Source organism: Telopea speciosissima, chromosome 2, assembly GCF_018873765.1.
Source record: "Telopea speciosissima isolate NSW1024214 ecotype Mountain lineage chromosome 2, Tspe_v1, whole genome shotgun sequence".
NCBI classification, from domain to species: domain Eukaryota; kingdom Viridiplantae; phylum Streptophyta; class Magnoliopsida; order Proteales; family Proteaceae; genus Telopea; species Telopea speciosissima.
The window spans coordinates 68,507,027-68,527,949 of NC_057917.1; the positions used below are offsets into that span (position 1 = coordinate 68,507,027).

The 20,923-nt window shown below is 39.8% G+C and overlaps 2 protein-coding genes across 2 annotated transcripts in view; both read right to left on the reverse strand.

The window, feature by feature from the left end:
* The window catches only part of LOC122652705 (30S ribosomal protein S20, chloroplastic), a 31,299-nt gene extending 17,431 nt beyond the window's left edge, over positions 1-13,868 (reverse strand). The window contains exons 1-2 of the mRNA XM_043846521.1: positions 13,863-13,868; positions 12,770-12,779 (exon numbers count right to left, since the gene is read on the reverse strand). The gene's annotated coding sequence lies outside the window, so the exon portion shown is untranslated. The remainder of the gene's footprint in view (positions 1-12,769; positions 12,780-13,862) is intronic.
* LOC122652703 overlaps positions 2,287-20,923 on the reverse strand; it is a 44,775-nt gene continuing 26,138 nt past the window's right edge. Inside the window, exons 6-17 of the mRNA XM_043846519.1 lie at positions 17,682-17,748; positions 17,487-17,558; positions 16,546-16,707; positions 10,414-10,487; positions 10,217-10,314; positions 9,134-9,241; positions 8,229-8,326; positions 6,394-6,531; positions 6,002-6,049; positions 4,298-4,412; positions 2,591-2,691; positions 2,287-2,449 (exon numbers count right to left, since the gene is read on the reverse strand). Of these exons, the coding sequence (XP_043702454.1) occupies positions 2,363-2,449; positions 2,591-2,691; positions 4,298-4,412; positions 6,002-6,049; positions 6,394-6,531; positions 8,229-8,326; positions 9,134-9,241; positions 10,217-10,314; positions 10,414-10,487; positions 16,546-16,707; positions 17,487-17,558; positions 17,682-17,748 (1,168 nt within the window). The 3' untranslated portion in view covers positions 2,287-2,362. The remainder of the gene's footprint in view (positions 2,450-2,590; positions 2,692-4,297; positions 4,413-6,001; positions 6,050-6,393; positions 6,532-8,228; positions 8,327-9,133; positions 9,242-10,216; positions 10,315-10,413; positions 10,488-16,545; positions 16,708-17,486; positions 17,559-17,681; positions 17,749-20,923) is intronic.

Below are 20,923 nucleotides of genomic sequence, written 5' to 3' on the forward strand. Positions count from 1 at the left end.
TGGCTAACATCCCTTTGGGGTTGGAAAGTTCATACAACTCTTCCACCCCATAAAATCCTCATTAATCAAACGGGCACTAATGGACCATATGAATTACGCTAAGGGCGAACCAAGCCAACTTGAGACTGGTTCGACCCAAGTATTCTCAGTCTTTGAATATTTGTTAAGCCCATGTGTTGGTAGGCCTATTTCTACCCATTTAAAATCTAAATTAAATGAGCCCACTTCAGCTATGAGACTTTTGGTTAATCCTTTGATATCTAAGCCACTTAACCTACTGGGTAGCCCAGCCCACCAAATGCTTTTTTATTTAAACCCACAAAGAAGCCCAGTAGCCTCACCCCCGCCCCGCCTTTATTGTTACCAAAAAAAATGGGAGCTCTCGGACAGAATTGATGAGGATGTGTTTCCTCTAAATAGAGAGCCGCCTCTCTCCTCCACCCCCTCCCCCACCTCCACCATCACCATCCAACCCCCTTCCACCATATCTTACCTTTGCAACCCAAAAGAGCATCTTGCCTATCTACTGTTGCTCAGTTTCTAAACCCCATGAAGAATGCAAATGCAGGATAAATAAATGTTTGGTCCCGTGTCATATTATGAAAATCCTAAGCTGGAATTGTCAAGGCGTTGGGCAATCCTTATAGTTCACGTAGTTAAAGCCTTAGATTGGTGGATTGTTCAGTGTCACTCTGACTCAGCTGATCGTTTTGGCGAATGATATTGGCTTATGGACCACCAAAAACTTCTGACAGGCCGTTTTTTGGCAGGTCCATCCAATGTTCCTGGTTGACAGTAGGGGAGACTTTAATGAAACCTTATATGGTCATGATAAGGAGGGTGGCAGACTAAAGTAGTCTCAGTCTTCAGAAACTGTGGATGGATGTGCTCTCATAGAATTGAATTTAAGTGGCACCCAATTTACTTGGTCCAATAGACACGATGGAGAGGTGGTTTATTCCGAGAGACTTGACAGAGCCTTCTGTTATTATTATTATTTTTTGGTAATTAGAAATTTATTGATGCGAGTTGCACTTCATTTACACAAAGATTATGAAAGGAGAAGTTCCAAGATTCAGAAGTTATTCATGAACCAACATACAGCTCGGATCATACACTATTTGGTGATATAATGCCCTATTTCCAAAACCAACAGGAAGAAAACTACTCAGGTTCGAAGCTAGATGGAGAGATATCCTAGGTTGCAAGGAGACACTTACAAAGAGCTGGGATATTGCAATGCAAGGATCTGAGATGTTTAGAATATTCAAAAAGGTGATGGTTGTGAGATCAAATTTAGCCAAATCGAAGAGGAAAGTTGTATCTAATACCGATGAGGAGATTCAATTATGTTTGGAGAAGCTTCGGAAGGTACAACAACAACATATGAATTGCTACCCCAAGATTGCAGAAGATGAATCGGAAACCCAGAAATGCTTAAAGAGATGTTTAGAACAGGAGATGTACTGGCATCATAAATCTAGAGTGCAATGGCTACAGTCCGGAGACAAAATATAAAGTTTTTCCACTCCACCACATTCCAACACCATAGCAGAAACATAACTATCAAACTAAAGTATCGAGGGGGCAGATGGTTGTACAAGGAAGAAGAGATACTGTGAACACCTGTAATCTTCTTCCAGTCCTACTGAGACACGATGGTACCAGATGTCTGTGCAGCTATGAAACCTTTCTTTGAATTGGGATGTCTTCTAAAAGAGCTAAACCACACACATTCTCCTTGTCCCCAAAGGGAAGGATGCTGAGTCCATAGGTCAATATAGATAAATTAACCTATGCAATTTTGTATACAGAATTTTTGCCAAAGTTTTGGGATAAAGATTAAGGAAGACACTTGACTAAATTGTGGCTCTAGAACAAAATGCATTTGAACGGTTTTCTTTCTCATGTTTATATAAGGGTGCTGCCTCCTTAAACTAAATATAAACAGTGAGAGAAGTACATTGATTACTAAAGATAGAGTTTCGGTTTATATAAATAAACAGTGAGGAGAAGAATTGTTACTAACAAGATTACACTGCTCTTGTGCGATTTTGACAGACCCTTTCTCATCCCACGCATCATCTTCTCTCTGCTCCCTCATTAGCGGGTTAGGATTTCGATTCCTACAGATTGAGAGATCTATTCCACTACAAATTTCTCCATTTAAATGTTGTATTAAATGCAATGATTTAACCCCATGTAACTTCATTTAATCCAGGGAGGATGATGTTAGATTCTTATACGACTGCATCGAAACATAAACCATACAGAAAATCGTTTCACATACTACAATAGGAACCAACGGCTTACCAAAGCAAATCTCCACAAAACCTTATCTGCTACAATTCTTGCCGTGAATCTATAATCTTTCTGCTGTCACGACAACAGGCTGAGCTTCAGCCTGCTCTCTAGTGAGATAAGGACCCCTTCTAACAGCTTCCTGCACCTGAACAGAGAAAAGAAATCCTTTTTAGTCTTTAAGAATCCTAGCACTTTTAACAGTAGCTCTTTATCTCCATGACCTGGTTGTAGAAGAATTTATGACAACTTATCATAGGGATCCTTTATCTGTAAGATTTAGCCATACCTTTGAAGCTATTGCAGTTAGAGCAGGATCACTGCTGAGTTTATTAGAAGCTAATAAAGCCTTGTGAATAGCCTTGCAACAACTGTATCGGGCTTCCATACCTGGAAGTTTTCCAAACTTGATCAGAGAAGCATAAAACATGGCAGATGCATAATTCCTTGGTAGAATTAAAAATTAGGGTTGAAAATTGAAACTTCTTTTGTTACTAATATTGTTTGACACAATAGAGGGTGGACCTTGGTGTAACAGTAAGGTTACTCCATTGTAACCAAGTGGTCACAGGTTCGAGTATCTGGAAACAGCCTCTCTGCGAAGCGGGGTAAGGCTGCATACATTATGATCCTCCCCAAACCCCGCAATGGCGGGAGCCTTGTGCACTGGGTACGCCCTTTTTTAATTGATTGACACAATACGAAAACCACACACACAGATACACAAGGATAAAATAAACTTCTATAAAGTAAGTAGTGAAATGTTCCCGGCCTTTCCCATTGTTTACTAGGTAATTTTTAACATTCTCATGGATGTATTATGAACTTTCTTACTTATTTACTCATCTATTGTTAACAATAGAACAAACTCCAATGTTGGGGATATATGGGAAAAGATAACAAAACCAAATATAAAACAGTATTAGTGTACAGGCAACACTAAAGATCAGTGTCAACCTCAGACGAGGCCTGGGTGAATGTAAGCGAGTGATGATCTACTTCTGCAGTGTGTCCTGGGAACCACTCATTCCATTAAAACTGCTACAACAAGGAGGGGTTGGGACCATTAAAACAGCAGTATAGACTATTATAAACAAGCAAATATGAGTGAGCTGAATGCCTTTAACAGAGATAAAAAGTTGAGATGGATGGGTGCCAAGATTAGAAGTATAGGATTATGAATGAAGAGTGAGGATTCTTATGAGTAGAATCAATAGGTGAAAATGCGAGAAAGGTGATAACTAGTACCAGTAACATACTAATGAGGAGCTATGCGACTCAAATTGGAGATATAATGTGGACACAGGGACGCCTAATATGAGTTGGGTTGAATTTGTGAACAGAGACATGAGTGCTTTAACAAATGAAGTGGGATAAGCTTAGTTGAATGAGCTGGGTTAGCTGAGAACAGGCTGAGAGCCCAAATCTGTCAACATATTGTGCCATTTTTCTGGCTGTATCCACAAGTCAGACAGAGAGAGTCCTGTCAACACTGATGGACATTTCAAATTCTTCTTCTTTTTTTTTTTTGAGAGAAATTGCTTCACAAACAAAAAATACCATAACTATATCCAGCAGCATTAAGAGGAAGATAACTAGTCACACCTTGGTGATTGCCTATGGAAGAAAAATAAGTTTACATACAGAAAGATGTGTCCACATCTCAAGTTTTTTAGGCCAAAAGTGATTCACTACCATCCATAAAAGCAATTAATTTAGAGATTATGAACTTTGCTTTCCCCCCCCCCCCCCCAACAAATCAACAAAAAAAAACCCTCACATTTCTGGTTGGTGATATAAAAAATAATTGCTGCAATTTAATTTCAAAAGAACAAAGATATTGGAGAGAGCAAGAATAACTTCATTTATTTGACAAGTCTTATGTCATGAGGATATTTTTTAACACAATTGTATTAAATAAGCATTAATCCCATAAACAACCCGAAACTTTTAGGCATGCAAAAATGGTGATAGAAAAAATGATAAGAAAGCCAACCCTTCTTTGCAGATTCAATATGCGCATCAGCCACCATACTTATGATCTCCTGTTTCGAGCAAATCTCTATCAAGCACCATGGTCGAGCCACCAGGCCAGTTATTAACCTATAACCCTGAAAATGTTCACAAAAAGAAACATCACAGTGAAACCTTCTGGATAAAAGATCGACAACCAAGTAACACTGTATCAGACAAATAACGCCTTAGAAATCTAGGAGCTATTGATCTGGTAGTATATTCCTTCAACCCTTCAGATTTTATCATGGAGCATATACAACAATTAAGCTTGATATCTTCTGTTTCATCCACAGATTACTCAAGTTTTCCTGACAAACACCTGCCCCCAAAATGATGATATTGCATAAAAAGGAGAAGCAATTGAGGGGAAAAAGAGAACAAAAACCATAAAGGTATAGCTCAAGCAGGGGAAACAATTAAATAGAAGCAACTAAGATCCATGCTTCCAACTGAATACTGAGGCCAATGTGGAGGAGAATGTTATTTGAAATTATAGTGCAGGGAAGCAAATGATCAAAAAAATGGCAACCAGGAAAAAGTACATAACAAATTCGGTGCAAGAAAAAGAGCAACAAAATCAAGAGGGGAGGGTGAAGATGTAAATGATGCACATAGTTTCTCATTAGGAGTAAGGAATGGATAATAGAGATGATAGCCTGGGCCTTGCATTTGGAAAGAAACAATGAAAAGCTCTAAAATGTTATTGGGTTAGAAGCCTAGTTCAAGAAGTCTGGTGAAACTGAAATATTTCGGATTTCGATCAGATTTCTACTGAAACCTGTACCATTTTGGCTGCAAGTTTCGTTTGACAATTTTGATGGTCAAATGGCCATATTTTGCCCAAAACTTCAGGGAAACCCTAATTAAGCATTTCTGAATATATTTATATCTCGGTTTTGTGAAGTTTCGAGACGAGACGGTAGACAATACAAAATTTGTGCAAGATCTCGTGGTATATCTTGTTCTCGGTTCGACTCAGGACCAAACCAAGCTATATAAAGGCACCCTCTCGGCGAGATTTCAACCTCAACTCGAAATCTCACCTCTGTCTCGCCTCTCTCGCTCTCCTGTGAAGGAAATACACTTGGAGGTGAGGGTTTTGGTGCTTTTTTTTGGCATATCTCATCTCAACTGAAGATTAAAGCTTGGAGATTCAAGATTGAAGCTTCAACACCAAGAGAGGGAGCTGTGTTGCATCTCAAGAACAGTTTTAGGTAAAAAGAAGAACAAAGCTTGATTCAACAACAACAACATGGTTGTTTTGATGATCCGGCCCAACACTTGTTACACACTTACACTTGACTCTTTGTAACAAATAGTGTTTGATGTATGATTTAATTAGTGGTTCATGTCTTTTCACATGCTTGTATGATTTATTTAGGTTTTGTACATGAATTCCATGTATTCTAGTACTAAAGATTGTATGAGATAGGCCATATCACTATACATGTACAGCGTATACTACCAACCATAGGTCAAAAGTCAAACTACCATTTTGAGTTGGTTTTTTAAAATTTATGGGTTCCATTATGTTTATAGGGCCTTAAATAGGCAATCCTGCAATTTTCAGGACCTGAATAGGTCATATGGCCACCAAAACCAGGGGAGGGGGATTATCACATCTATGTGATAGGTTTTATGTGGATGAGCTCAATAACAAAGACAAATTATGATGGGTTCTTACCGCCAAACGAATTTCCGAGTCCTGCTGCAGAGTTGATAGAAATAGACCCTGCCAAACGTATAATTAAATTGGGTCACAATGTACAAGTGAAGAACGAAGCAAACATAAGTTGTGACCAAGTAGTCATGGTTGCGACACCAGTTGTACATATGTCAGTCTTGTCAGCTCGAAGTAGATTCAGAATAAATGTACATTAGAAAGGCCAACTTGCTGAGGATGTCAAATGCAACCTAGGCAAACACTATAGGCAGCTCACAATATGTCACTGCTGCCATATCTTTCTACCCACATGATCAATGGAAGAAAATTTCAACTTTCTTTTGATAGGTAGGATATAGAGAAAAGCATAACCATAAGTTTATACCAATTAACAAGCAAGGATAAATACTAACTGATGGTGTAATCTTTGGACTCTTGGCTGCTGTTTCATAGATCAAGTGCCGCAGATTTTCTTCTACATCATCATTTAGCATTTTGTGGTCCTCCGGTCGATTTTCTCCTACAATGCTTCCGAGAGCATGTAACGCAGCCTGCATGTTGCTATTTTTAAGTACTTATGGACAGAAACAGAGAATGAATACTAAACATAATCATGCTTAATTTCTTACACACAAACTAATCCACTACATTCTAAGAAAACCTGCAGAACAGCTTGGTAGCACAGAATAATTTGCCACATAAAGAATTAGTAGAATTTGAAGAACAATGACACCCATAAAAATGTACCAATAAATGGTCAAGAAAGTTATGCCAATCACTGTCATAGTGATTCCCATTGCTTCTCAATATATCATCACATTGTTGGTTGGGTATGTCAGGTAATGATTTAATAGTAGATGGCAAATCAACGGCATATGCAGTGAAAATATTGAGGTCCCATGTTAGATCTAAGTTTACAGCAGATAAAAGAAAGAAAGACAAGACATCTGCCTCTACCATACCACCTTATTTAAGCACCATGTGAGCAATTAAGAGGACTATTTCAGTTTCCAAAATGCACTTAAAATTCAGGGTAAAACAAGGGCCAAAATGATGATAAAAAGCACCTTTCTGGTAGAACTGATTGACTAAATCAAATAAAGCAGAATAGTTACAATCATGGTTTAAAGTATCGGTCTGTATCGTATCGTATCAGCTGATACGTATCAGTCGGTATCAATATGATACTGACCGATACGTCTCTTTTTTTTTAAATGTATTGTATCGATATGTATCGACCAATACATGTCGATGCGATACGATATGGTCGATATGTACTAATATTACCGTTTGTTTCGGTTTTTAAATGTATCAATACATATCTCAACTTTTTCTCCCTTCGGGTCGTGCCACAAAATATGTCAGGTCGGGTCGGATCCACATCACACTTGAATCCTTGGAATACAAGACATATTCAACACTTGAAGGGAACGGTAGTTTTTTTTCAAAAAACTTGAACTTTTGCTTCAAATCTTGTATTTTAGTTCCTTTTTTTTTTTTTTTGTTGCTATGATTCAAGGAGAATAGGTTCAACTAACTATTAGATGCATGCTTTGTATACATTTGCAAAGATTTGAACTCAAATCCACCATTTTTCACCCAAAACCGAAATAGCTTCCTTAAGGTGCAGTATTGTGCTTATGTTTGGTCAGTACACAACATCATCCTAGTTGCTCTTATTCTTGAAGACCCTTACAGACATTAGTTTGATCCACCCCGACATTCTTCATGGCAATAGAGTGATTCTGCATGTAAGAAATCTCATCTTTTATAATAGGTTATACATTATTCACAATTCTTAGTGTATATGCATGATATATGACATATAATGCTTGTTTATATTGTTTTTTGTGTCCAAAACTGTATTTCCATGTGTGTTTTGATCATTTTCATGTGTTTCTGCACCGATCGATACGTATCTCCGATACGATATGATACGTCTCTTAAAATCGCCCGGGCGATACGATACCCGATACCGATACTTTAAACCTTGGTTACAATAGCAGAAGTGATGTAATAGCAATTTGAATATGAAAAAAATGTATATATCCTGATATTGGTTCTCTACAACTAGTAGGCTGCATTAAGTAGCACCATGAGGACAATCCATCTGTGAATCAACAATGTTGCAACTAAGGATTATCATAAATATGGAAGTACAAAGATCAATAAAATAAATGAAATGATAGTAATGACAACATGGGAGAAACTAATGGATAATAAATCAAAAAGGAGAAAAGCTGCTCACCATCTGTTTACCTCGTCCATGCCTGTCAAAAGCTGCATCAACAACATGTTTTGCAATAGGTGATGAACTTGAGAGTAGCAAAGCAGCTCCATGAATTGCTAGAAACATCATAATAACATAAGTGGAGATTTAATTTGCAGGAACAAGTGTAGCAATTTTAAAAGAAATCAGGAAATGAAAAACCAACATAATCATAAAGAAGCTGTGAAATATTGGGAGGGAATCTGTGGGGGGGAAATGTATGAGATGAATTGCCAAAATGTAACAATACTCTGGTTTACAAAATTTACTCCTTTCTGTGAAGAGCTAATTGTAATACTTAATAGTCATTCATCTCGGTAGCTAAGTAGTAATTAAAGAAATCTAGATCATTCTTTCCCCTGCTAAGTGAGGACTGAATAAAGAAAAGGCATCCTGTAGTATATAAGGCCCAAAAGCAAGCTAAACATAAAACCGGGAACTAGAAAATATTCTCTAGTCTCTTCTGATATGAGAAACAGAAAAAACCACAAAAGACACTTCAGCATATAGAGGCTCCAATGTGCATTCCATTAATGATTTTATTCTGAAAAAGAATACCCCAGTTGACTTTCTACAAATGTATCTAAAACAATATAAAAACTTACAAGTAAAACCTAGTCTAAAGTAATCATCCAATGCATAGTTGACCTCCCAAAGTAGTTCAAAAAATAGATTGACAGAAATAACACATGTAGTAACTCGACATCCTTTGAAACTTGAGATGTGACTGCACCAAATGAATTTGACATAAAGAGGATCTCTGAGATCAGAACCAGGTACAATAGTCAAGAAGATGAAGCCCATAAGATAACATATTATTTCATTAAATAAGTGCTTCAGCTTTCCACAGCTAATTCCCTTACAATAATCAGTGGCATACTTACAAGAACCAATCTGACCCAATGCTTCAAGAGCACTCTCACATTCATCTGCATCTTGACTTTCCAATGTCTTCAATCTTTCATCAATTGCCAAAAGAGCAGTTTTAACAGCTACAATCCACGAGCAACAGTACTACAGTTACATATTATTTCCCTTAAGACCTTGTAACAAAAAGTGGTGTGTTATAATAGTAGAATTTCATCATTTACAACCGATACCACATATGGTGCATGGAATGGATTAACATGCAAAGAGTCAATGCCCCGAAGTGAAGGATATGATTTCATAAGAACTACATAATGTTGTTATACACTCCATGGAGATAAATCAACATGTTCATAATAATATGCTAATCAGATAGGTTAACTGATGAGAATATTTTTAAAACCAAAACATATATTAATTCTGAATATATGGAAAATGATAATAATAATAATAACTAAAAAAAGAAAAAGTGATGTACTTCTCAAAACCATAATAGTGTTGAAGGATATGATATCATACTATACATAATCTAACCCAACTGTTAACATGGTATACCTGAACCCACCTTAATTGGAATATATTCAAATTGGATTATTCAAACCAAGATCACATTGATCAACAGCCCCAGTAAGAGATTTGAAGGTTTCTTTATGGATGAGTAAAACAAAGGAAAACATCAAGATGAATAGGGATCAAATATGGTTCAGCATAATATTAAACTCCAAATTTATACTTACAAAACAATCACTCAAATGTTCGACAAGATTACACAAAAAGAAAAAAAAAAAAAAAATCTTTTCGGTATGCCTCTCCACTAGCAAGGAGTGCCACACACGAGCGGAGCGAGAAAACATCACTCAACTTAAAGAAAAGAATTATTCAAGGGAAAATAGGACTGTTTCTTTAGTCTCCTCAAGTTTGTTATAGACAATAGCAAAATCTGTTAGCACCATCCTATCGTATAGATCCACTGATCAAGAACATGAAAGAACTAAAACATCTAACATGACACGTAAGTGGACATAACATTCTGCTTAGTTTATCCAACATTAAAATGTTCTGCAAAAGTGAAACTTCAAGACTCAAGGCAAAGTTCTCACTTGATTCATCAACGGACATGAAAATGTCCTCCTTGGAAAGGATCCTTCCACTTATCATAATTGCCCTTGATCTTAAAATTGATTCAACCAATGTGTTGCTGAAAAATGAAATTATAAAAAGGAATTTAGGTTTTACAAGTTAAAGAAAATAGAGTGAGGGAAAATGACGAAGTACCAATAGCATGATGTACAATAACCTGATCATCATAGCCAGTATCTGAAGAAGAGTGGTTCTTGAGAGGAACTGGGTAACATGTGGGACTTCTGCCAGCTTCATGCATTGAACATAGCATTTCAAATGCAAAATCATTTTAGAAACTTGAAGTGATGCACTAAAATTGCAAAAGAAACATAAGCTAGGTCTGGAGGTACATTAGAATCCATCACACTTTTTTAGCTTTCATATGAGATTTCAAGTGTTCCCACCATCCTTAATTGCTGCCTTCCCTGAAGAGACCAATAGGTCCAAATGATCCAATACTGACATTTTTTTAAGCTTGCCAGATATTAGATAAATACCATTATTACATGACCATCATTCAATATATCTGTTAAAATAGGCTACTTTACCCGATAGGGGTAATTTAGTCTTAGTTATATTGTGATTTATCTTTTCCAGTTTTCTCTCTTTTTATGTTTTTTCCCCTCAGCCGATCTCTATTTTGGTATTCCTAGTTGGAATAGGAATTCCTAATAGGATTAGACTGAGGTGGCATTCCTACTTCTACTTTGACTAGTTGTAATTCTGGTTATTACCAAATAAAGTGCCTGGATGATCGATTTTGATCATTCAAACATTCACTCTCAAGGCTGTTTACATGGTATCAAAGCCACCTCTGATCTAAAGAGCAGCCCCTCGATTTTTTTGGTTTTTTTTCTCTCTAAACTCTCTCGGCTTATGGTTTTCTGCATCTCCACCACTCTCGGACTCTCTATCTCACTCAGGGCAGCAACTTTGAGGTGATCCAATGAAGATTTAGCTGCTGTCCTCAATGACACCTCACTGAAGATTATACAAACTTGGGTGTGATCAGATCTGCCGCAGGTTTCCTCCAACCTTGGAGATCGAGCTGCTTCCTTCTTAAGCTGGATTTCTGTGTTTTTTTTGGAGATTGATCCCTGCCCTTATTAATCTGCACCTCCTTTACTTTCAGATTGCAGCTTTGAATCCAAACTACATCAGATTCAAACCTGCGATTGATTTACATTCAGCTATTCCTAAATTTTTTCAAATTTAGGGTTTCTTATTCCATCATCAAAAGGTTCTGATTTTTTGAGGGCTTATTCCCTACCACCTGCAGGGAATTCGATCCTAGTTTGAGCTATTTTTTACGGCTAAATTTGTGGGATTTTTAAAACCCGTATCTTCTACACTTACAAGATGTCGGACATCACTTCAGCTGACTCTGATGGATCTTCTCGACCAGAGTATCTTCCTTTTGCTTCTCCCACCAAACTAGATGGGACAAATTATCTAATGTGGTCCAGATCCACTTACCTTACTATTGTTGGCCATGGCTACATAGGACACCTTACAGGCACTACTCCTATCCCTACTGAAGAAGGAGCTGCTCAGACTAAATGGTTATCTACTGACTCCATGGTCATGTCATATCTTATTCATTCTATGCATTCTTCAATTGCACCGGGCTACCTTCTCCTAGACACTGCTGCCCAGCTATGGAAGGCTGCCAAAGACACCTATTCACAGGTAGGGAATGATGCTCAAGTCTATGAATTAAGGAAAAAAATCGATGACACCAAGCAGAATGATTTATCCATCCCTCAATACTATGCTGAACTCCGCAAGTGCTGGCAAGAAATTGATCATTACTCTGATTATTAGCCCACTAATGCCACTGACATTGCTGCCTACAGAAAGCATGTCGATAAAATTAGGGTTTATGATTTCTTGGCTGGCCTTAATGTGGAATACGACCCAATTAGGGTTCAGATTCTAGGCAAGGATCCTTTCCCTACATTGGAACAGTCCTATGCCTTGGTTAATAGTGAAGATCGCCGACGGACAGCAATGCTTAACACTACACCTCTTGATTGAGCAGCTTTACACACTGGGGCAGGTTCTACTCCTTCGGTTGCTGACACTTCTAGATCTGAAAAAGCAGCAGTTAAATGTGAACATTGTGGCAGATTATGGCACACTAAGGCCACCTGTTGGAAGATACATGGCAAACCAGCCGACTTTGATGCTAAATGTGCTGCTCAGAAATCGAAAAACAAAGCTAATCATACTAGGCTGTCACTCCTGCTCCTCCTACTGACACTGGACTATCCAAGGATGAACTTCAGGCTTTCCGTCGTATGTTACAGGCTTCTGCTGCTTCTACTACATCAACACCTGCCAGTTCTTCCACTCCTCCAGGTTCACATTTACCCCACTCAGGTATTTCTTTTGCTGGTCATTGTGCATCGGTAGTCTCCTCTCCCTGGATCATAGACTCCGGTGCCACTGATCATATGACTGGATCCTCCAGCCTCTTTACTCGTTACTCTCCTACATCTGGTAAAGATAAAGTACGGGTGGCTGATGGCTCTCTCTCTTCTATCTCTGGGAAGGGCTCTATCAGTTGCACTCCTTCCTTACCTTTATCCTCTGTTTTACATATTCCTAAATTTACCACTAATCTTCTTTCCATCAGTAGTCTTACCCGTGATTTAAATTGCAAAGTCACTTTTTTTCTTTCTCACTGTGTGTTTTAGGATCTGGCAACGGGGGCGATGATTAGATGTGGTAAGATGCATGGTGGATTGTACCTGCTTGATAATGGGAGTCCTACTTCACCACCACCTTTGGCTTCTCCTATACATCAAAGCACGTTAGTTTCTTCTGAACTTCAACAATGGCATAACCCTTTAGGAACATTATCCCTTTTATTTCTAGCATTAGCTAAAGAATGTCATAGAAACGATTTTTTTTGTGAAGCCTGTGTTTTGGCTAAACAACATCGTTCTACTTATTCCATTTCTAATAAAAGAAGTTCTTCCCCTTTTAATCTTATTCATTCTGATGTTTGGGGTCCTAGCTGAAAACCATCTCTCAAAGGCCATCGTTGGTTTGTTTCTTTTATTGATTGTTATTCTAGGAGTACGTGGGTCTATTTAATGCACAACAAAAGTGAAGTTTTTTCTTGTTTTCAAAATTTTCATAAGATGATTCAAACCCAATACAATGTCACTCTCAAAATATTGAGGAGTGACAATGGTAAAGAATACATGGATGGTCAGTTCCAACACTACCTTGCTGCCCATGGTATACTCCATCAAACCAGTTGTGTCGATACCCCAGCTCAAAATGGTGTGGCTGAAAGGAAAAATCGCCACCTCCTTGAGGTGACTCGGGCTATTATGTTTGCCCATTCTGTCCCTCCCCAATATTGGGGAGATGCTGTCCTGACTGCTGCCTATCTCATCAATAGGCTCCCTACCCGAGTCCTTGACTCTGACACCCCTGCCTCTTTACTGCAGGGTTCTTCCTCCTTTGTCGTCCCACCTAAAGTTTTTGGTTGTGTCTGTTATGTTCGGGATACCTGCTCTCCTGGCAAGCTCGAACCACATGGGGTCCGTTGTATTTTCTTGGGATATTCTCCATCCCAAAAGGGATATAAGTGTTACCATCCTCCTACACGTCGTACCTTCACCAGTATGGATGTTGTCTTTCATGAAACTCTCTCCTATTATCAATCCACACCTCTTCAGGGGGAGACTTTCAGTGAAGATGTGATGGTTGACCTTCCGGTACAGACCCAGACCCGGGTCCAACCACCTATTGATCCTGCCCCTCAACCGACTATTGCTTCCACCCCTCTTCCCTCTGCAGGTGCCCGACCGGATTTTCCCCAGGGGGAGAACTTAGAAGATGTTGAAAATCCTATTGGTGACAATTCCCTTCAGGGGGAGATGACTCCAGTCCAACAAACCATTAGGGAATTTCAGAAGAAAATTAACGACTCCAATCTCAAAACCTATCACAGGGGACATTCCCAATACAAGCAGCTCCCATCCACTGCAGCACCAGCACCACCACAGTTGTCGGCCCTGAAACCAGATCAATCTCCAGGTAACATATCTTCTCCTTCTTCTCCTGATTTACCTATTGCTCATCGCAAAGGTATTCAGGCTTGTACCCAGCATCTTATTTCTCATGTAGTCTCTTATGATTCCCTTTCTCCATCCTTTCGTATATTTGTCTCTTCTCTTTCTTTTGTTAGTATTCCCCAAAATTGGCAGGAAGCTTTTACAGATGGAAAGTGGAAAGCAGCAATGATGGAAGAAATGCAAGCCTTAAAAAAGAATGATACATGGGAGCTTGTGGTTCTTCCTCTAGGAAAGAAACCAGTTGGATGTAAATGGGTGTTTGTGGTGAAACAGAAGGTAGATGGCACTGTGGATTGATACAAAGCACGTTTGGTTGCAAAGGGATTTACTCAAACTTATGGGATCGATTATCATGAGACTTTTGCACCAGTTGCAAAGCTAAACACTGTCAGAGTGCTACTTTCTTGTGCAGTAAATCTGGGCTGGGAATTACAACAATTAGATGTGAAGAATGCCTTCCTCCATGGAGAACTTGACGAGGAAGTATATATGGACGTTCCACCAAGTTTCTCTAGTGATAAAACCAGTGGGAAAGTTTGTAAAGTGAAGCGTGCTTTATACGGACTGAAACAGTCCCCCCAAGCTTGGTTTGGATGATTTCACAAGGCAATGGTCTCTGTGGGTTATAAGCAGAGCAATGCTGATCATACCCTGTTTATCAAGAAGAATGGTGAAAAGGTAACCCTCCTCATAGTTTATATGGATGATATTGTGGTGACCGGAAATGACAATCATGAGATCACCCAGCTAAAGACTTACCTTGGGCAAGAATTTGAAATAAAGGATCTGGGAAACATAAAGTACTTTCTAGGGATAGAAGTTGCTCGGTCTTCTAAAGGCATATTTCTTTCTCAAAGGAAGTACATCCTAGATTTATTGACCGAGACTGGGATGCTAGGGTGTCATCCTTCTGATACACCTATGGATGCTACTACCAGACTTAAAGAAAAGGAGGGAACACTGGTCGACAAAGGTCGCTATTAAAGATTGGTTGGTAAGCTTATTTATCTATCTCATACAAGACCTGACATAGCAGTATCTGTAAGTATGGTCAGTTAGTTCATGCATGATCCGCATTCCTCTCACATGGATGTTGTTATCTGGATCCTTCGGTATTTAAAGTCAGCACCGGGAAAAAGAATTCTTTTGTCTCCGAATGGCCATCTTCGTGTTGAAGCATATACTGATGCAGATTGGGCTGGTTCCTCTGATAGAAAGTCCATTTCTGGCTATTGCTCATTTGTTGGTGGCAACCTTGTTACATGGCGTAGTAAAAAGCAGAACGTAGTGGCAAGGTCTAGTGCTGAAGCTGAGTTTCGTGCTATGGCACAAGGTATTTGTGAGATGTTATGGCTCAAAGGTTTATTACAAGATATTGGTACTCCTGTTCATCTTCCCATGATGTTATATTGTGACAACAAGGCTGCTATTAGAATTGCTCACAACCCTGTTCAGCACGATCGTACCAAGCATGTGGAGATTGACAGGCATTTTATTAAAGAGAAGTTGGAAGGAGGGCTGGTGTGTGTTCCTTTTGTGCAATCTGCTGACCAGCTCGCTGATGCGTTTACTAAAGGCTTAAGTGGGAAGGTTTTTCATCCTATTCTAGTCAAGTTGGGCATGGTTGATATTTATGCTCCAACTTGAGGGGGAGTGTTAAAATAGGCTACTTTACCCGATAGGGGTAATTTAGTCCTAGTTATATTGCAATTTATCTTTTCCAGTTTTCTCTCTTTTTATGTTTTTTCCCCTCAGCCGATCTCTATTTTGGTATTCCTAGTTGGAATAGAAATTCCTAATAGGATTAGGCTGAGGTGGCATTCCTACTTCTACTTTGACTAGTTGTAATTCTGGTTATTATAAATAAAGTGCCTGGATGATCGATTTTGATCATTCAAGCATTCACTCTCAAGGCTGTTTACAATATCAAAATGTAACTATATAATGAAGCATAGCTGTCACAGAATCTAGGCAACCAAGGCGTTGGAGGGGGTCTGGACGTCAAGGCGACACCAAGAAGGCGCCCTTCCAGCAAAGGGAGCCCACATGCCTCGGTGCCTCTGTCGCCTAGGCGACGCCTTGACAACTATGTAATTAAGATATTCATTCTTTGTACTGAACAAACTGGAGTCAATTCTCGGGGGAAAAAAGCATGTTATGTGGGAAAAGAAGAAAACTCTTGGATAAATGAATGTTAATAATTTAAGCCTTACCTCATAGATGAGCTCTAAAACACTCAATGTCATAAGCATGTCATTTTGGTTGCTGATTTCTGCCTCTAATAAACTAAGGAGATTTAAATTGCAAACTGCTGATGCCACAGAACTAGAAATGGAGAATAATTTAACTATCAAAGCCAACACCCGAATGCGTCCCTGAAATGTGTTCATAAAGTAAAGAAAATAGGAGTTTAACATCAAACAGATAGAAGTTGCAAGTTAAATGAAGCACATATGAGCAAAAAGACGGCCACAGCTCAATTTTTCCCCCCTTTTTCTTGGTCAAACATAGCTCACTATGACTTACATAGGAACTATATTAAATAACTTTCTGGCTTCCACATGAAGAGGTGTATAAGACCACAATTTAACAATAAAAGACTAGAATTAAAAGCTGTACAAGACCATAACAAATCCGGAAGTCTAAAGACTCCCTCCTTAGAGGGTCAACTGCCACTTCATTGACAGATCTATGCTTTCATAGGAATGAGGACTTCATATAAGAAGCAAGATGCCTGTAGAACCCAATAAGATGAGAGAAAAAATGTTGGCCACTAGCTAAATAATGCATCTAAATTTCTAACTGATTAAATTGACTGATCTCCTTCTATTATCACATGATGAAAACTTGAGACTGAAGATGAAAGGTACTCCTATAGCAATTATAAGAAGTACAAACAAAGATGTACAGTTTTATTTGTTGTTAAAATATTTCAGCTTCAAGAGCAACCATCTTAATAATACTTCATGTATGCAATATCAAATTTCAAACTTAAGGGAACAGGGTATTCAAATCATTAAAAAAATGTTAAAAGAAATAATATCCTTTATTGAACCTAAGAAAAAGAAGAGTGCGAGAATATTAACTCAAATCAAAATTGTCAGAGCATTACAATCAGAATTAGTTGAAGATTAAAAGGCATCAATCACCATACCACTGATGAAGAACGAGCTGCTAAATTTCTGAGGTGTGTATCTTCATCGTTATTAGCTGGAAAGATGATATCCTATAAAAATTTGGCAAAATGATGGCGCATTCGTTATTTCAGAGGTTACCTTGTAGTTTGTTGATCACTATAGTATAAAATAAGCTCTAACCTCATAGAGCAAAAGTTTTACTTAATGTTTACCATGCCCTCAGGAGAACTAGCCAAATTCTTTATGGCATCCATAGAAGCTGCTGCAACATTTTCATCGCTGGAATGAGAACCAAATGCAAGTGGGTTGAGTCCATATGCTAATATGTACTAGAAAAGCCATTAGCCATATAATAAGATTACAACAAAGAAAAATCACATGGAAAGCAGGCATTCGTTGAAAACTAAGCATGGTAAACTTACAGTGCACTGAAAAAATAGAATAGAAATAATAAAGCAAACAAATTAGAGTTGACCATTCTGCTAGAAGAAAGCAGGCATCCTTGAGAAAAAAATAGAGACTCTCAATTTTTTTAACTTTAAAAAACAAGGTGCTGAAATGGTGTACATTTTCATTTCAGGTTTTAGTGCATTTTGGACCATAAATCCTGAGCCCTTATCTGTTTGTGCTTACCATGGATGAATTAACCAAGAACATCCATGACGAGGTACTGTGGTGTATGCTCTTCAGATGATACCGGAGCAGGAGTTGGAGTGGTGGCCAAAATTTTTACAGTAGATGCACTGTGGGGGGAACCAATTGTACCGGATGGGTTGTTCAAAGGAGAACCCATCATCTTCAACAATAGAGATGACTGAGGGGGGTGGGGAGTTGGCAGAGATGTCGACACAGATCCTTGCGTAGGTGGGACGATCCATCTTTTTAGTGCTCACATCGGAATAGAGTGGAAATCCAATGATACATAGACATTCTGAACTCCAGTAATTGAGCGGCAGACCTGGAAGTGTAACCCACAGAGGGATGGAGCTGAAGTCGACCTTGTGGAGTTGCAGATAAGGATCCCACTGACGGAGAAAGATGGGTTTGTTACCAACAAGCCAAGGAGCTCCTTCAACGGCACGAGCCTTAGCGTCCTCACAAAATAACTTGAAGATAAACACTCCATTATCGAGCAGCTATGTTTCCATTGAAACTTGAGCTTTCCATTGTTTGGTCACTGAAGATTTTACAATATTAAAAGAAGGTCTGGGGCCAAGGAAATGGCCAACCAAACATGATTTCCATTTTGCAATTTCTGGGGAGATTAGTTCATGAGGACAGAGGGCAACCTTTGAGGAACCTTCAGTAGAGGGTTTGACAACATGCAGGGAGAGACCAGAACGAGAAGTAGAAGAGGATCAAAAGAAGAGAGAGGTCCAAGGTTTAGGGTCAGACGGAGGATGGGTAACCTGGGGTAGAGGGGATGACGGAGAAAGGGGAGGGGGAGATTAGTGGAGGGCTGATTAGGGAAGGGGGAAGATTCTGAGAGGTCTCAGAGTTGCAGGGAGGTAGAGAAGAAGAAATCGCACAAGAAGGGGGGGAGGGGAGCTCATCTCACCTCTGACCGAAACTGTTGATACTTTTTTTTTTGGTGAATAAAAAATTATATTACCAAAGCCCAAGAGGGGCGAAAGGGAGAGGAGGGGGGGGAAGGCAGACCCCTGGTCCAATTAAGGGTGGGAATGGGGACATAAAAGAGCACTATCTAAACCCCAAGATACAACAATATGCCTGTTCCTTGGGGAATTCAAAAAATCCTTGCGAGGCAGAAAACTAAGCTTTGTGGAGACATCCCAGAAGATGGCTTTCCAAATCAAGTCGAAAGAGCGAGAGTTGGAGGTCCATCTCCTAAGGTTCCTCTCCATCCAAATGTGATAAAGAGTAGCGCCAAACACAAGCTTGCCAATAGTGTCACAGATCGTGCAGCCAGGGTAAGTCATGACCAGCCATAGCCACTCTCCAGCGAATGGGAGATGTCTCCTGCTACAAGGCCAGATAAACAAAAGGGCTTTTTTCCAAATGGTAGAGGTAAAGGGGCAAGCAAAAAAAAGGTGGTCGATGTCTTCCAAACCATTCCAACAGAAAATGCAAGAAAGGGGGACAGGGATTCTGCGGTAAGAGAGGAAGGCTTAGGTTGGGAGGCAAAGGTTAAGGGTTCTCCAAGCAAGGAAGCTATGTCGAGGGATGTGGCCTTTGAACCAGACTAACTTATGCCATAGGACAGTAGGGGCTTGGGATCTAAATAGGTTCCAGACAAATCTAAAGCTGAAGAGGCCGTTAGTGGTGGGGAGCCAAATAACCTTGTCCGCATGAGCAGGGGGGGACGGGGGGAGGGGGGGAGAGAATTCCAGATCAGGGAGAGGGAGAGGGGGATAAGGGAACGGGGGACCAAGATCCATGAGAGATGATCGAGGAAAGGGGGGCAGACTTGGGAATGCCGGAGGAGTAAATTGCTCTGGCTCCAATGAAGTTGTAGAGAACACCATTGGAATGCCAGGAGTCGAGCCAAAGGGAGATGGAGGACCCATCGGCGATAGAAGAGGAAATGGCTGTAAAAGCCAGAGGGCGGAGAAGGAGGATCTTGCGCCAGATCCAAGATGAATCCGTAGGGATGGAGACTGTCCAAATGGAGTCATTATTGAGGAAGTGGGAGTAAACCCAATGAACCCAAATGGAGTCGTGCTTAGAGGAGATTTTCCAAATAAGCTTCAAAATACACGCGGTATTGGAGTCACGGATCCGGCGAATGCCAAGGCCTCCTTCAGATTTAGGGAGGCAGACGGATTTCCAGCTGACAGGGTGGAGGAATCTGGAGGATTCTTTCCCTTTCCAGAGGAAAGCACAAAAAAAGGATTCCATAGCTTTGATGGTGGCTTTAGGAAGGGCAAAGATGCCACACCAATAGATGTAAGAAGAATGGAGCACCGATCTAATGCATTCGAGCTTACCAGCATAGGATAGAAGTCTACCCTTCCAGATTTGGAGACGCTTGCGAATATTGTCAAGCCTGGGGGTGCAATGATGACTAGAAAGTCTAGCAGGGATAAGGGGAAGACCCAGGTATTTCACTGGAAGGGTGCCAAGAGAAAAGCCTGTGAGACGGAGGAGGTAGTCTCTGTCGAGGGTCGAGACACCAGAGAGGAAGAGTTTGGATTTAAGGAGGTTAATACAGAGGCCAGAGAGACTCTCGAAGAGGTTAAGGGAAGACATGATAGCAGAGATGGAAGAGGGGGAAGCTTTGGAGAAGATCATAAGATCGTCTGCAAAGGCCAAGTGGGTGAGGTTAAGATGCTTGCATTTGGGAAGCGGGGAGATAAGGTGAAGATCGATTTTGGCTTGGATGCTTCTCGAAAGGACTTCTAGGGCTAGAGAGAAGAGAAAGGGAGAAAGCGGGCATCCCTGACGAATTCCAACTTTGGATTGGACAAAGGCGGCGGGGGAGCCATTCACAATA